Source organism: Symphodus melops (assembly GCF_947650265.1).
Source record: "Symphodus melops genome assembly, chromosome: 10".
In the NCBI taxonomy this organism is placed as follows: domain Eukaryota; kingdom Metazoa; phylum Chordata; class Actinopteri; order Labriformes; family Labridae; genus Symphodus; species Symphodus melops.
The window spans coordinates 2,696,089-2,713,075 of NC_136700.1; the positions used below are offsets into that span (position 1 = coordinate 2,696,089).

Consider the following 16,987-nt stretch of genomic DNA (forward strand, 5'->3'; position numbering starts at 1 on the left):
CTTTTTACCTGAGTAAAATAATGATGATTCATATTTTTAAAGAGATGTGCTTTAATCAGGAATAGAAAGTTTTTATTTCTTGGACCAGGTTTTATTTTAGCTGTATAAACATGTTGGTGCTACATGACAGACTCTTTGGAGGAGGACAATGACTTCTAAAGACAGCATGGCCACTTAATGAGCTATCATAAACAATATGTATTTTCAGGCATTACACACAAATGATCTTTAAAAATGTTCAGCTGGATCCATCCCGCGAAATTGAATACAATATGATTTAACTTCTGAGGATTCGATTGATCCATCAAATTGTGCTTCATTCAAAAAAATTCCAATAAACCAAAACATGCCAGGACATGTTTAGTTTTCTTTCCAAAACCAAACGAGAGAGAAAGAGAGAGAGAGAGAGATATCACTGTGACATACTGAGAGAAACTATTTCAATACAGTCAACATACATGTTAGAAAAAATACATACAGAATTCATTCTTAACACAACATCATTTTGTAACTAAATAGTATCTGAGAAAGCCAGTTTTGTACACTGAACTAAATATCAAAAAAATTACTTTACTTTTTTTTTTTAATAGGATTACAACACTTTATGGTCCAACAAGATTTAACAGCATTAAAATCAGGTTGAGTAATTTTCTGCAGATACGCATTTTAAGATTTTGATTGAAATTGTCTTTAGGTTCTGACAGTAATTATTAACTCAGGTGCTCTGAAAAAAAAAAAGTCATCTGTAGCAGCTGTAAAAACTTTCAGCACTCTGTGCACGTTTTAGAGACCAATCAAGCTTCTCTACCCCATGTGCATGAGCCCATACTCAAAGCATGAGCTGAAATCGGCTTCTGGACTAAATGGCACTAGTGCATGTATGTGAGGGGCGTGGCTTTTGGGGGAGGACACCCCTTTTGAAGCGGTGGGTGAATACGGAGAGGATGCTACTTTAAAAATCATGCTAGTTTTCAGAAATTACATACCCTGCCTTTAACGAGCTATAACGTGCAAAGTGTGCCCTCAGAAGGCAGAGATGGTGGAGACCATGAAAGCTGCATTAAAAAAAAAACAAGTCAAGGTGCTGAATTACTTCTAAGTGAAAGACTAAGGTCAGAAAGCGGTTAAGAACAGTACGATGTCAATGCTACAATCGAGGCGTTGCAATGATGTTGTACTTGCGAGGCATATTAGCAAAGCCACTGCTCTCTGAGGTGGCATTTATACTGTCCGGTCCTCCTGGGATAGAAAAGGTAAAATGCTGGAGAAGTGACACTGTGAAGATGAACATCTCCATGCGAGCCAGGGCCTCTCCGACACAAGCTCTCTTTCCTGAAAGACAAACAGCTTTGTGGTCAGGTCACAGGTTCAGCTGCCTTTTCACAGTAAATAAAGCTCTTTAACACATTTAGTTAGTTTACCTGTAGAGAATGGCATGAATGCCGGATTGTTCTTGAACTTGCCATTATCATCAAGGAAGTGCTGGGGGTTAAAGGACCATGGGGTCTCCCAATGTTTTTCTTCTTTCAGCACCGAGTGTAACAAGGGAACAATGGTTGTGTCCTGTGGAGACAAGGATCAGATGGAACATTTTGTTTGATCTTAAACATCTGAAATCAATAACACTTATTGAGAGGAACACATCAGTACCTTTGGAATAGTGTAACCCCTGAAAGGGATGTCATGGTGTGCATAATGAGGGACGCTCAAGGGGGCAATATCCATAAAGCGCTGAGCTTCATGAAGGAATGCGTTTGTGAAGTGAAGGGACTTCCTGTCCTCCATACAAGGACTGCGTTCCTGTCCAATCACAGAGTCTATCTCCTGCTGCATAGCCTCTATAAAAGTACAAAACATAATCAAACAACACAAACCATTTAATGTATATGCACCAAAAAAAAATGCAGAACACATTACAGGTTCCTGCTTCTTAATCCTGAGAAATCACTGCTTGTTTTTGCAAACATTTCTGTGGTAAAGTACAAAAACACTAACAGTAGAGGCAATTAAAAATACTTATATTACAGAAAACTAAATAACAAACAGTGTTAGTTTACAAAAACCTGTTTGATACAAAGGTCAGGAGGCCTGGTCCTGGTATCTAGATCTATAAAGCTCACACATTGACACACACTAGTCTTTGTGACCTACCCTGTATTTTGGGGTACTTGATCATTATATTTAGTGAAAATCTGATAGTTGAGCTGGTTGTCTCAGTTCCTGCCAGGTACAGATTCAACACTGTTGACACCAAATTATCATAGTGGAACTCAGATGTGGGAAGATGCTTTTCCTATAAAGACAAAGTAAGAAGCATTTTACCAGTATGAAACTTCAAAATGTTACAAGGACAAAGAGAGAGCTCATTGGTGCAGCTCTCTTCATCCATGAATTAAAAGTAACTTAACTGAGTTTGCCTTTTTGACCCACTCTAATTAAATGAAACAAACAACTTAACATTCAGAGTCTTGGTGTGCTTCCTGAGTTTTGCCGTACCTGACTGAGTTTGATGAGGAAGCAGTCAATGTAATCTCTGGGTGAGCTTGGGTCCAGCGTGTCTTTGTGTTCCTGGATTTTTCCTCTTATAAAAACTTTGAGCTCTTCCATTCTAGCTAACATTCGTTGATGTGGACCTGGCAGCCAATCCATCAGTGTTGGGATGACATTATAAAGCTGTGAAGAGGAGAGAAAAGTCATATGTGGATCAATATGAGTTGGCTGAGTGAGGCTGTCAAAACACAAACGAACGACTGGGTTCCCCCAATCAATGACTATCTGTTTAAAGCTTACAGTCATTTTATTAATGTTAGTATGTATTGGCATTGCTTGGGGTTCACATCCTTGATTAAAAAAACAACAACCTACACTTCTACCCAAGCAGGGATCTCATTCTTCTTCTGCTCTTACCTGACCCCAAGGATTGCTGCCAAATTTCAGGGAATCGTTGAGTGTCTGCAGCAGGCGAAGGAAATCCTCATCATCGTAGCTGAAGCGTTGAGCAAACACCAAACAGCAGATCACATTGGACACAGTGCAGCTCATGAAGAATGTGGGATCGAAGGGTGCGGCTGACAAGAGAAGAGAAACAATGAATTAGTGTTAGGGTAACCCTTAGGCGGCAGTAGCTCAGTCCGTCGGTTACTGGGTCGGTTCATTCCTGATGCGGACCACAATATGGATGTTCGTCTGGTAGCTGGAGAGTTGTCAAACCACTTCTTGAAAATGGTGCCCTTGAGCAAGGCACCAAACCTCCCCACCAGCTCAGGGAGCGCCTCCTGTGGGCTGGCACCGCACTCTGACACCTCTCAATTAATGCATGTCCCACAGGTCACGCATGTGCATGTGAGAAGCATGTCTTCACAATAACAGAGTGATGTATAAAGTGGGATATATACAATTATAATTACATTTAAAAAGGAACTTAAAAACTGTAATTAAAATGTGTTTTCTCATGCAACCTGTTTAAGCCATCTGTTCAGCAATAAAGTTTTTATTGTTTCATTGGCACCTCAGCACGTTTATTGATAGGACTATCAGTTACATCATCAGTGGTGGCTGTAATTGTCTAGAGACCACGTGTAAGAACGAAGCCACTGCCAATTTCTTTGTTGAAAAAAAAAAAACATAACTGTGACAATGTGCTCTGCAAAACATGCAGGTAAGGAATATACATGATTACATTTTGTTGTGCACTGTTGTTTACTTTTTTCTTTTAACAAGTCCAAAGTCCACGAGGAGTAGTTTGTTGAAACATGACACGAATCTCCCTTTATTTGAGACAAAGCAAAAACACAGTAACTGTCACATGTGCATGTATACCTTTGGTATTATATATGCGGTCCAACAGGTGCTTGGCCTCTTCCTGGATCCACTCCTCCATCCCCTTACGCCCCATCCCAAAATCTTTTAATGTAGCCAGGGTGAAACGGCGCAACTGTTTCCAGCGCTCTCCATTACTGATCGTCAAACCTGAGAAGATGGAAATGGTATTTAAAGATCTACACTTGACTGAAAACATAAACTGGCGTTATTCTCAAAGTCAGGGATGTAAATCACAGTGAAACTCATGATACAATGCTGATAACTTAGTCACCATCTATTCAATTACTGTGTCACGCCTGTCAGGATGGCAACAACTTAATCCCTACACAAGTCTGCATCATTATGCACAAACAGGTATTATTAAAGGATGTAAAAGGTTTCCCCACAGGACTTTAAGTGTCACAAAAAACTCAATGATGTACTCAAACAAGTTGACATTTCATATAGAGACACAAAATCCCCATCATTACCGTATCCGCCTGTAACTTTGACCATGAAAGGAAGAAATCCCCTCCCAGTGAAGTCATCTGCTTGATCCACAAGAGCCTCTTTCACTGCATCATACCCCACCAGGACGACAAGGCGCTGACGGCCCAGGTACATAGTGATCACAGGCCCATAGCTCTCACTGAGCTGCAGATTAAAGAAGGGAATACAACACAGTACAGCAGCATACAGGCAGGCAATAAACAAACCTAAGTAAACACACTGCACTATCTGCTATGCAAATGTGTAAACATCCTGCTCTTGCAGAGAGAAACGCAACCTGGGCGCTTTGCCAAAACAACGGTCACAAACGCAACATCTGAGAAGGTTCATGTGCAAAAAGTGCACAATATTGTAAGTTCAATTATGGACATCGGACCCTGACGTTACATTATCTATTTGTCAGAACTTGTTAACTTTTAAAATGTATTTTCAAAACCAAATGAACAGCCAGTTTGCTCACTGAATACGTCTGCTTTTTTTTTTTTTAAATGACTATAAAGAGGTGCACAGTGCAACCTGGCAAAGAAAGTAAAGAAAGCAAACCTGTTCCGTCTGCAGCTCTCACCTCACGCATCGTTTTAAACGGAGCTTTCCGATCGATCTGCAGCAGATTTCCTATGATGGGTAGGGGGGTCGGACCTGGAGGTAAAACTAACTTTTTCCGACTCTTTAAGTTTAACAGCAACAACAAAACAATCAGCAGTCCAGCTGAAATCAGCGTTACAGAAAACTCCATCCTGTGTCATGAAAAGCAACTTCTGCAACTCCTGTAAGTTAATGCAGCTGCTGCAAGTCTTTTATAAAGCAACGGATTGCGTAAATGATGCTGCTGGTCACGTGGTCAACCTTACCCGACCTCATCTCCTGGCTCCCGATTGGTGGAATGTCGCTAAACAGGAAATTAGATAAAGGTTTTTTATATATAGGATAAAAGTCACAAAAGGCGTCACCCAGTGTGTTCCTGTAGGTCCACTGTTAGAGATATCTGCAGTCCTGAATAGTTATTGTTGCACTAGTTTGACCCCAGTGAAATAATGAGTATTCATATTTTTACAGAGATAATCAGGATTAGAAAGTTTTTATTTCTTGGACCACAGCCTGTGGTTTATTTCACTACACACACAGTCATAGCTGAACAGATGATGCAGAACATCTGATCGTTGAAGCTGCACGTGCACATCAGCACGTAAACTGAACTCATTTAGTTAGTGATTCTTAATTAGTGATTGGATGACCATATGAAGACAAACAAAACATTCATGTCTCACTTTGCACTGAATAAAAGTCAGAAATGGATTGAATTTTTTTTTGCACAAATCCTTTGTGTCTGTTCTGCACAACTATGAGTCGAAGACACTCTTCATGTTGTGCTTGAAGAACTTTTCTGTATTTTCTCTAAACTCTCCAGAGGTCCACCTAACTACTACAGTGTTACACCTTAGGAGCCCTTTTAATAACTAAGACACTTTGTGAATAACTTTATCTTTACAAGAATGTAATCTAAACTCTGAGGGGAAATTCTTAGAAAACGTCCTGATTCGGAGAATTCTTTCAGAGAAACTCTTTGTGAACTCGTTTCTTCTGCAGAAGAAAGTCACTCACTACCATTTCAAGAAAACGACCCAGTACAAGTTATAGCGGCTATGATGCAATTTTATTACACAGTTTATTTTCATTTATGTTGTATAAGAAAGCATAAAAAGGATCTCTAAAAAAGCAGAAAATAAATAAACTATGAGAAAAGTCAAACAATGAGGAATGAGGCTTTCTATTACATGTTGAGTCGTTAACAAGCAGGTTAATGTCAAGTATTAACAGCAGAGCAGTAAAGCAAATAACGTGGTATAGATGTGTTAATGAGTGACTGAGTGAATATCTGAGTGAAGCTCCTCTTTTCACCGCAGTGTGGCGATGATCTGGTACCTGCGAGGCAAATTGGCAAAGCCGCTGGACTCTGGAACGAGGTTTATACTGTCCGGACCTTCAGAGTGGGAAAACGTGAAGCGCTGCAGCAGAGACACCATGAAGATAAAAAGCTCCATACGAGCGAGAGACTCCCCAACACACGCTCTCTTTCCTGTGGAAAAAAAACAGACCCACACACTTTTTATGAAAAAAGGGGCAATGAATATATGTGCCACAATGCTGAGCTCTGATAATCAATAGACAAATCTCTCAAACAAATTTAACATGTTACCTGCAGCAAATGGCAGGAAAGCAAGATTTTTGTGAAAGTTGCCATTCTTGTCCAAGAAGTGCTTAGGGTTGAAGGCCCAGGGAGTTTCCCATTGCTTTTCTTCTTTTAGCACCGAGTGCAACAAGGGAATGATCACAGTGCCCTAAAAATCATTCAATTACGTTAATGTAACTGTTTATTTGTTTCTCCAAATTTACATGTTTGTATTGAGATTACCTTGGGGATTGTATAACCCCTGAAGGAGATGTCCTGGAGTGCGTAGTGAGGGAGGCTTAAGGGGACGATGTCCAGAAAACGCTGCACCTCATGAATGACTGCATCTGTAAAGGGGAGGGACTTCCTGTCCTCCATGTTGGGACAACGATTTTGTCCAACCACAGTATCAATCTCCTGCTGCATTTTCTCTGTGAAGCACAAAGTGTTTTCCACTCTTCCACTAAGTATAAATGTAATACTGTCTTTAGACACACTGCTGCAGAAAATACGGACTGACTCGCTAAAAGGCACCAAAGTTTTCAGAAACTTGAAGTAAACATGGTAAAGAAGCAGAGCTCATTGGGAAGACAAAGGGCAGTCCATGCTTACCTTGAATGTCGGGGTACTTGATCAGCACACTGAGGGCATATCTGATGGTGGAGCTGGTGGTTTCTGTCCCTGCCAGGAATAGATTAAGCACTGTGCTGACCATGTTTTCAAACTGGAACTCACTTGTAGGGATGTCCTTTTCCTGAGAATACAAATCAGTATTAAATTCATGATGAAGCCATAATTTAAAATCTTAAACGCACTTTATTCAATTGTTGAAATTGGGTCTTTGGAGCAATTGAAGAGACTCCAAAAAAGTATGCATCGAAAGTGTTGTAATAATGATTGAAATGCTCCCAGATGATTTTTCTCTCACCTGATTCATTCGGATGAGAAAGCAGTCAATGAAGTCTCTTGGGCTGCTGGGATCCAGTGTGTCTTTATGCTCTTGAATCTTCGTTTTGATAAATCCTCTCACCTCCTTAATTTGAGCAAAGACCTTGTGCTGATGGCCGGGCAGACGCTCCATGAGCCAGGGAAAGACGTTATACATCTGTAGGAGGGTGTCACGCAGCATAATGGTTTATCAGAGAATGACCGTGTGTAAAACTGTTCAGGATGAACGACACAACTAAAAGAACATGAATTTCTTGTTTCATTAATTGGGCCAATGTTTGGAATTTATTACCTGACCCGTAGTGCTGCTCACAAACTTTAAAATCTCAGATATGATGTTGAGCAGGTGCAAGAACTGCTTGTCATCATAGTCGAAGCGTTCACCAAACACCAAAGCACAGATCACATTGGACACGGTGCAGCTCAGCAAGAACGTCGGGTCAAATGGTTTGGCTGTAATAGAAGCAACAAAACACAGTTTTAGGAAGCAAATCAGAAAAAAATAAATGTATTTCAGAAAAGCAAACTGCACAGTCTGCTATGCAAATGTGGAAACAACCTGCTCTTATCAGTTTCAAAGCAATTTCAAACCTTTATTTATTCTCCCTCATTTTCCAAAACTGTCGAAAAAAAAATCATTTGCAGTGACCTGTAGAAACAATAGTGTCTCCAAAACATAATTGCTCTTTTCAAAGTTGTTATGTGATAAAGTGCTGCACAAAGTAACCCTGACTTTTTACATTGTGTGTGTTTATTCAGTGTTCTTACAGCAGCAAGTAAAAACCCACCTTTATGTGTTTCTATCCGGGCTCTCAGGTGGGTGCTCTCCTCCTGGATCCACTCCTCCATCCCTTTACGCCCCATCCCAAAATCTCTTAAGGTTGTCAGTGTGAAACGTCGCAGCTGGCGCCAACGCTCCCCATTACTGATCCCCAAACCTGAGCAAAGGACATCCTTGAACTTTATGAACAAAAAGGGGGCAGGCAGGAGACCCTTAACAGAGCTGACCCATTGAATGTCGTACCATAGCCTTTGGTCGCCTTTATAAGAAACGGCAGTGGCCCTCTGCCTGTGAAGTCATCCGCCTGGTCCACCAGAGCCTCTTTCACTGCATCGTATCCCACCAGAACAACCGTCCGCTGCCAGCCCAGGTAAAATGTCATCACAGGTCCATAGGTCTTACTGAACTAGAAAGAAATGAATATCGTGCAGAAGTCAACATGCATCAGATGCAATACTCAGTATGACTCAATGAGCTGGAAAAAGCTGCACTTCATCATTGTGTTGTGCTGTGTTGCCAAACTTACTTTGACGAAGCTTTTAAAAGGTGCATTTTTTTGCAGTTGTGGCAAATTTCCTATGACAGGCAGAGCAGTGGGTCCAGGAGGCAAGTTATATTTTTTAGTGTTTTTGACTCTGAACAGCCACAGAAGAGCTAAGATCAGCCCTGCCAAGATCACTGTTGCAGAAAAGTCCATAATGCTCTTTAAAATTGTTCTCTTCTTTAAAAATCTTCCCTGGTCAACAGATCTATTTGTTGTGCTCAGTTTCACTGGGTTGGGCTTATATTTAACCAGGAGTTGCAGTGCTGCCAGATCAGATTGACAGTTTCCAGCCCAATCACATTTTAGGACCCGCCCATTCCAATAAAGACCAGCCCAAATCACGAAGTTGCCAGACACCCGTGCAAACCCCCCAAAATAACACATGCAAAAAAACAAACAAACAAAAAAACAGTTCCAGAGATTCATATCTGCATCAAATAAACACATATTATGATAGATAATAGGTTTTTGCAAATTGCAACCAACAAGAGTGCAGTAAATAAACCACAGGCTACACAAATTGCAAAATGAACCTCTGGCATCCTAGTGCCAGCCCATGATTCTTAATAATGCCAACTGCATGTAAAAATGTGCATCTTTAAGCCGTGTAAGCCTAATATATTTAGTTATTTACATCACAAATTACCTGTATGAGGACTACATGCAAATGATGATGATGATAACTATAGCAAGGCCAGGAAATGATGCCGATTGGCAATTCGCACAATTGTTTAAAAAAACAACAACAACACTGATTCTAGTGATTTCATTAAGTCTGAATGGCTTACAGGCAAATTAGTTAACTTTGAATGAAAATTAAAGTAGTCCTAAACTTCACGTTAAATTAAAGCTTGCAACCCCAATTTTATTAAATGAATCTTAATCCCTCAGAAGCAAACAAGGTGAAGCAGCGTTTAGTCCTCAACTGTTGAACAAACTCCCTGAACAACTGAGGACTGCTATATATATAAACTTGCCTTGCCTTGCCTTAATATCTTTATAAAAAAAAGTGCATGTATTTAGTGCATCACATTTTAATCACCAGCCCTATGTATTGTTTCATCAGAAAACCGCCCAATCTGGCAACACTGGTTTGCAGCATTAGGCCAGAGGTGAACCATGTGACTCATCTGTGTACCTAAGTGCCCCTTAACCAGATTTATGTTTTTTATTGACTGCAGACGGTGCGAGGCGAGTCTGTCAAAAATAAATGACAGCTTGTTAGAGTTATAAACATTTAAATCACTTCTTTTTAAAGGACATAAAGTCCAAAGTGTTTCAAAGCTGAGCGAGCCTGTAAGAATGAATTGTCTGTGAGTCAAGTGTCAGTGTGTTAAACAGGTAACTCTGACTTTTTTTGGTTTGGTATTCAGATCCACATTCTGTCTGGCTAGTCCTCTTGAAGCCAAAAATGTTGTGTACCTAAAGTTTCATTAAAAATAATCCTGAGTTTTGTTAGATATGCATTAGACACCTTGATGACACCTTGACACGCTAAACCTTTGCAGAGGGAATTTCATTCACAGCAAATGAGTCAGCAAATTCTCCTTCAAGTTTTTCCAACTCGTTCCGCTTTGTTTCCAGTTGTCCATACAGAGATGGCAGAAGTAATATTATTTTGCTAAAGGAGAGCCAGCTTCTCTGCTTCTTGTCTTTGAAAATGTATTTCAAGAAATAAATGCAAACATTTAGTCACAACATTATCTTGAAAAGAAAACTCGTAAAACACTGAAACAGATTTGCAAAACACCCTTATTTGAGTCATTGTTGTGCTTCAGTATCGACAATCAAAGACATTAGTGTCTATTTGAAAGTGAGAACAACTAGGTCAGCATGCGCCTTTGAGGGCCGGGCACCAAGGTAGTTAACTGATTGGCCTATTGATTGCCGATATTAATCTACAAAGACTTAGATGTGTTGCAGAATTCAATATATGAGATATGCAATTGTTGTAGTTTTTTTTGATAATAATCAGAAAAGTTATAGTTAAAGCATACCGATTCTTACAAGAAGGCAAAAAATTCTGTGTTAAAATTTGTCAGCATGATCCCTGAAATCAGTCACAACACATCTGCAGTTGTTCCATCAGGGTTTGCTTTGTGTCAGCAGGTGCTGGATGTTGATCCGAACGCATGTAGCCCACTGTGGTGAAAAACACTAGAGAGCACACAAGCTCCTGTACATCTACATAAACTGTAAACCCAGGAGGTTATTTTTGGCTGTGCGACAGAGTATGTGATAAGCATATACAGCCATGCAGCTCTCCCGCAAATCTCATTCATAATCAGCTCAGTGTTACAGCCGACAAACAGCGGATGCAGAGAAGGAAGCAGTCATTGGGACAGCAGGATTTATTTAGAGTACATCTTTTTTGCTGATGGGATCGTGGGTCTGAAACTCAACAGGAGAGGAAAACAATGAAATGAACGAAAAATTGACAAGAAATATTTACAGAGGTTACATTTAGAAAAAGTAAAAAATGAACAGAGTGATGAGAGAACAGTGGAGCGACACAAGTGACTCTAAAATGTCCTCATAATTATTCATGCTATCTGTCTGTTTCATCCTGTGGCATGGAAAGGGTGATTCAACATCGACAGACAGTGTTCAGAGGAGTCAGGATCATGAATGATTTACCTGAGGAGCATCGGCATAAAGCCAGGAAGAACACCTTCATTCATTTATAAATTAGACGTATAGATAACCCGATGATTTATTCACAACAATGTCCTTTAAAAGGATGACCACCACAGGGATTTTTTATGAGAATAAAATGTCTTTCAAATGTCTTCTCTCTTATCTAGTCAGAACCCAAACTAAACTAAAAAGCAAATCCTCCACAATCAAATGCATCAAAGTCAGAGTCTGCTTCGAAGTCGAAGCTGTTGAAGTGAGGAGAGTCGACGTCCTGGCTGCAGGCGTGGTAGGAGCCTCCTGCAGAAAGCTCGGAGAAGCTCCCTGTACCATTGGGAATAGACTCGGGCGCCCTGGTAGCTATAGGGGAGGAGGGGGAGCAGGAGCTGAGGTAGCCCAGTGCAGAGGAGGCCGCTGCTCCTCCCATCAGCAGGCACACCGCCCTCACCGCCCGGGCATCACTGCTGTTGCCATGGCGAAGACAATCTGACACACGATGAGGTGGGGGCACAGAACCGCGCAGAGACCGTCGTGTTACACCAGCTGCAGAGTCATATAAGGAAAAATATATGAACAATAGGAAATCATAAATTATTAACTTGGAAGATTGTTCTGACGACGTCACAAGATCGCTTCCTAAACGCACATTTATTAAGCTCCATTCATACGATATGTGAAACGCTGTTGCATTTGCTAAATAAAAAAAAATCCAGATTCAGCCAGTCAACATAAGTGGCATCAACCTTTCTACTTTTAACCCGGCTATTGCTTGACTCGAAGAAATGCTGAGCGAGACCCCCAGACCCACACTAACAAGTGATACAAATGATCAATTGTTACGTTAACTTACGTTATCTTTATCATTAATAAATGTCTCTTTTCTGGTATAAGTGTTTTTTTTTTTTTTTTTAAAGAATTCCACCATGAATCAGCTTAATAATATTGACATTCATGCACTTTCCATTTAGCGTTTTATTACTAATTTAACTGAACATGTGCATGTTCAGGATACACCTCGGCCATGTGCATTTTTTTAACAACCTGCTCAACAGCTGAGCTCATACTCTGAGGTGTCTTAGTTCTTTGTCGTTTTAAGCCTCTTGTTGCTCATTGTTTGTCCTGTCACTTGTGAAACCTCTCAGCTCTAAACATCAGTTGTTTACAATAAAAGAAGAGAGGCATTTGTCTTTCTTATATCTTGGTGTTGGCCGTTGGTTAAACATGTGAGTAACCAGCTGTACTGTACCTGATAATGAGCCTTGGTTTTGGCCTCTCTCTCTGAAGGATCCTCCTCGCTCGGTGACTCGAGACAAAGGAGGCGTGCCCTCACTAACCCTGGGTGACCCGGGGTCTTTATCACTGGAGGAATCGGGCAAGGGGTCTCTGTCGGTGATGCAGGGAGTGATGCTGCGCTGTCTCTGAAGGGTCAGGGGTGACATGACGCCCTAAACGTTGAGACATTATGAGAGAGACTGTAAACAAACGAGCCTCACGTATGAAAACACACAAAATAAACATCGTTACATTTTTTAAATTCATGTTTTCACATGTTCACGGTTCAAGGAGGCAACCGCAGGCAGAAACTGCTGACTCACCTCTCTCACTTTCCTGATCAAATTCAGCCACAGACTGTGAAGAGATAAAAAGACATGTCACTGTGTTTGAATCTGATCCAGGCGTCCTTTTAATGTGAGAAAGGTCAGTCTGATAACCGCCTGCTGTAAACATGCCTGTTAGTGGGACAAAGGAAACTTGTGCTGCGGCATGTTTACAATATGTGTGTTACGTATCACCTGAGTGGGACAAAGGACACGCGAAGTATGTAGGTGTGTTCCACTGTGTGTGTGTGTGTGTTTAATCTGAAAGAGAGAGAGAGAGAGAGAGACACCCACTTGCAGTCCTCCGGGTTGTCAGTGAGAAGCAGCAGGAATTTGTTCTGCTGTAGGATGAGGGCGAAGCAGCAGTCCCTCCTGCCCCCTGGAGGCAGTTTGGGCAGGTCGAGGATTTCTCGTCCCTCTGCGATGGTCTCACAGTTGTTGTGTAGAGCTATCACCTGGTCTGGGGGGGACTCTGCGTCACGACAAACCAACAGGGACCCCTCCATGGTCAGCACAAGATACCTCTCCTTCCACTGTTTGAACATGAAGCCCCCTGCCAGAAAAAAAAAAAACCATCTTAATTATAATGTTTCTCATTTACTCTCAGCCGTTTCGGTCGTGCTTTTTTATTTGTCTTAAAGTAAAAAATGTTCCATGTAGAAATTGTTATCAACTTGTTTGGTTGATTGTCCTTGTCTGCTCTCTAGTTGAAAAGTGCTCACTCCTGATACTTTGAAATCTGTGCTTCTTGCTGAATCCTCTTTTGGATTTGTATGAATTGGTCCCATTTTTAAGGGCTTTGTTTTTAAGTGGACCATTTTAAAGTTGCTCATAATCCAGTCCACATGGTTAAAACGGGGTCAAACAGGCTCCTAATAATACCATCTTGACTGTTCGACAAAAAGCAGAAAGTTACTAAAAGAGCTGAGTAATCACTTCTCTGTCAACACCAACATCTGGATTAATTCACAGATGTGTCCTTTGTGAGGCAGCATTCATGTTTACTGTGATTATAGGAGAAGAAATGTTCTCCAGAAAATAATCTGTGCAGGAAAAAAAAACACAATGTTTCATTTTAAATGTCATTGACTTATCCCATTAGCCTCACGAGGGACGTCATTTCAATTTCAGATTAGGGCTGTTCTTAATCTGTATGAAAAAAAAAATGACACAAAGCAAGCAAATGCAAAAGACAGATAAAAAAAAAGGAATTGTCTGGGGGCTGAATTCTAAAATTAAATGTCAACTAAGGCAACAAGGGCTCAGATTATAATTATTATAATGCAAATATCCTTGTCAATCGTAATCAACCCTCCAGTACCAGTCTGTGTGACGAAGGCACTCTTCTCTTTAAGGTACAATAACGAACAGAAGCCTCAGGTTTTTGGAACATACTGTGAGTTTTTAGGACAGGACACGGGCGACGATCGTGTCCCAGACAGCCGTCCATTGTGTAATGATAATATTAGATAGAGAGCACACTGTCGATGGATGGAGAAAATCTGCTCTAGTTCTCTATACAGAGGATTAAGGATGAACAGGTGGATTTTACAAAAAGATATTTGGACATATAGATGGAGGTGTGTGTGGTTGGATTTAACATTTTAAAACATCACTGTTGAGGTTTGTTGCAATGATTAGTCTTCACTGCTGACAATGCTGAACGCACAGTCAAGCTGTATCTTTTGTCTCCGTCCTTTGAGCCTTCATGACGCCATCATCAAATAAAAGTTATATTGAAAAGAAGATATAAAACAGATGTTGCATAAAAAACAAAGACGGAGAACTGAGTCTGAGTCCTGAATCCTGACTTGGCGTTGAAAATGAACATCTCGTCATTCGATCAAAAAAAACATCTTGAAGTGATTTGGGAGCTGAAGTGTTGATCTGAGACGGCACTCCCCTCAGTCTAAAACCCTTTAAGCTCTGAGAAAAATAAACACCTGATATACAGCTCCTTGAGGAAAAAACTACTGAAAACATAAACAAGGGTTTTCGTTTCAAGGGTCCAAGATCCTTTCAAACTTCAAATACGTTTTTGCAATGTTGGCTCTCATCACTGTAAGAACTGTTCTTTCAATAATTTTGTCAAAGACCATTTGTATTAAAACTCTCTTTATGCACCAAATGATTATTACCAACATGCATCAGTCACTGTATGCACAGAAACAGAATGACCTCTGATTAGTGCACCACAAACATTTAGCAAATAACAACCAGACAAAAGGTTCACCACTCATGACGTGATGTCAAAGACATGCGAAGGAATCGCAGCAGGCCTACCGTATTTCCTGAGGAAGCCTCGATGGACGCCTGCAGTGCTCATGCCTGTGGTCATCACAGCAACAGGGACTGAAATGAGCCGCAGAGCTTTTGATGCGTAAAAATAGGGTTAGAGGCAGAGAGAGACAGACAGAGAGAGAGAGAGAGAATAATCCCCACTATTTAGGCCTTCCTTCCTTTAAACCCGGGCTGTTGTGAGTGGAATTGGAGTCTTCCTTGCTCATGCTGGCATAAACATCTTATGAATGTCGGGCTTATATAGTCATAAGATTAGTGGATAAATCAGGGCCTCTGCTTTCATTACCAGATGTCATATTGTTGGCTTCCAAACTGCTCCTCTTACTCAAAAGCGTGCGCGCGCACACACACACACACACACACACACACACACACACACACACACACACACACACATCCGTAAACCTCCATTTCAAGGCCTGCACACAACATATGGGTCACTACTAATAGCTTGTCAAATTGTCATCCAACTTGTTTTCCCCCTCTGTATTTCTATGTTCTTGGATGGCGTCCGAACCAGAGTTTGGCACACCTCCCGCTCAGGCAGATTAAAACAGAGGGATTAATATTCTTACAGCTGGGTGCCTGTTGCTGCAGTGTTGTTGAGCGGCCCATCCAAGATGTTAATCTGTCCAGACCTGGGAAATGTGCCCCTCTCTCCGAACAACTACCTACAATATATTATCTCTTTTTCAATGTCATGCTGGATTAAACTCCTCACATTGTATTTGCCCAGCATGCTTATCACAGTTATAGGACAACATTATGTAACAGGTGGGATCAAAAAGAGTCAAAAGCATCAAACAGCAACATCAGATACACTCCAGATACATAAGCTGTATGGGTTCAGACTGAAAAAGAAAAGAGACTTATCCCTGTATTGAAGGGATAGAGATAACTCCATTAAAAGTCCAATATGCTTGGAAACTATAGGGTCAGTTACCCAGAGTCCATTGCTTGAGGACTTTTTAGTATGTTGGAAAGTTTGTGCCAATGCAGAGGAGATACTTCATGAGGAAATGATGTAGGTTCAAGAAAAATCTCCTGACACAGGGGACCGAATCAGTATAATTGTGTTTGATTCTGAAACGTTAGCAAAGTCAACAAAACTAATTTAATCAGTTCTTAAAAATCTCTATTAATGTGCAATCATTACACACGAAACGTTTGATCCACATGAGACAGGGAGTTGCAGATGTTGAGCAACACATAATTATCTAGCCTCATGTTGAACAGTTGTTTTATGAAAGCAAACGTTTCTGCTTCCAGATGAAGATCATCGTCACTTGAGTTAAGTGTATCAGAATGTGCCTCTGCAAGAGGTCTGCAAAAAAACATTCATATTAATGTGAAAGTGTGGAATTTGTTTTGATCCAGCTTGATGCCCATTTTTGAACCCTGCACTTAAATTCTTTTATAAGTATTAAAACTGAGAGGATGTTGAAACCTTTTCTGGTTCTTGTTCTGAAAAGGATTTTTTATTTTTAACTGTACAGTCGTCTAAAGTAACCACTTATTTATATGCATTTCCTACAGCTTGCAGAACAAATGAGGTGGTTATAATGAAACATGACAGCACATCCAACATGTGTGCATTACCTTTTTTTCTCACAAGGAGTGTTTGTTTTTGCTTTTTGAGGGCTTCTCATTTGTCACCAGCAGGGGGCAGAAGAGGCTACTCTAAGCCCTCTCATGTCTTG

At 40.7% G+C, this 16,987-nt stretch overlaps 2 protein-coding genes across 2 annotated transcripts; both read right to left on the reverse strand.

Moving 5' to 3' along the window:
• Nucleotides 1–50: 50 nt before the first annotated feature.
• On the reverse strand, nucleotides 51–9,000 carry LOC306829944 (uncharacterized protein). Its single transcript, XM_079353163.1, has 18 exons — nucleotides 8,737–9,000; nucleotides 8,454–8,616; nucleotides 8,218–8,367; nucleotides 7,722–7,882; nucleotides 7,410–7,586; nucleotides 7,094–7,235; nucleotides 6,725–6,912; nucleotides 6,509–6,650; nucleotides 6,211–6,388; nucleotides 4,877–5,048; nucleotides 4,293–4,455; nucleotides 3,820–3,969; nucleotides 2,908–3,068; nucleotides 2,497–2,673; nucleotides 2,152–2,293; nucleotides 1,651–1,838; nucleotides 1,422–1,563; nucleotides 51–1,332 (listed from the first exon to the last, which is right to left on the reverse strand). The coding sequence occupies exons 1-18, from the start codon at nucleotides 8,905–8,907 to the stop codon at nucleotides 1,148–1,150; spliced, it is 2,952 nt and encodes a 983-aa protein (XP_079209289.1). The 5' UTR covers nucleotides 8,908–9,000; the 3' UTR covers nucleotides 51–1,147.
• Nucleotides 9,001–11,096: 2,096 nt separating this feature from the next.
• LOC306830937 (uncharacterized protein) lies at nucleotides 11,097–15,377 on the reverse strand. Its single transcript, XM_079354726.1, has 5 exons — nucleotides 15,270–15,377; nucleotides 13,281–13,539; nucleotides 12,984–13,017; nucleotides 12,635–12,833; nucleotides 11,097–11,931 (listed from the first exon to the last, which is right to left on the reverse strand). Exons 1-5 carry the CDS (start codon nucleotides 15,322–15,324, stop codon nucleotides 11,576–11,578), a joined length of 903 nt encoding a protein of 300 aa, XP_079210852.1. The 5' UTR covers nucleotides 15,325–15,377; the 3' UTR covers nucleotides 11,097–11,575.
• Between the last annotated feature and the right edge of the window lie 1,610 nt (nucleotides 15,378–16,987).

What these genes read in the sequence shown, in the direction of transcription:
- LOC306829944 (XM_079353163.1), bottom strand. Translation starts at nt 8,907, where the DNA reads ATGGACTTTTCTGCAACAGTGATCTTGGCAGGGCTGATCTTAGCTCTT. An exon ending in GGGGTTATACAATCCCCAAG is followed by an intron (nt 6,651 to 6,724) that starts GTAATCTCAATA and finishes AATGATTTTTAG; the next exon opens with GGCACTGTGATCATTCCCTT. An exon ending in CCGCATATATAATACCAAAG is followed by an intron (nt 3,069 to 3,819) that starts GTATACATGCAC and finishes TTCTCTTGTCAG; the next exon opens with CCGCACCCTTCGATCCCACA.
- LOC306830937 (XM_079354726.1), bottom strand. Translation starts at nt 15,324, where the DNA reads ATGACCACAGGCATGAGCACTGCAGGCGTCCATCGAGGCTTCCTCAGG. An exon ending in GACAACCCGGAGGACTGCAA is followed by an intron (nt 13,018 to 13,280) that starts GTGGGTGTCTCT and finishes ATCTCTTCACAG; the next exon opens with TCTGTGGCTGAATTTGATCA. An exon ending in TGATCAGGAAAGTGAGAGAG is followed by an intron (nt 12,834 to 12,983) that starts GTGAGTCAGCAG and finishes CTCAACGTTTAG; the next exon opens with GGCGTCATGTCACCCCTGAC.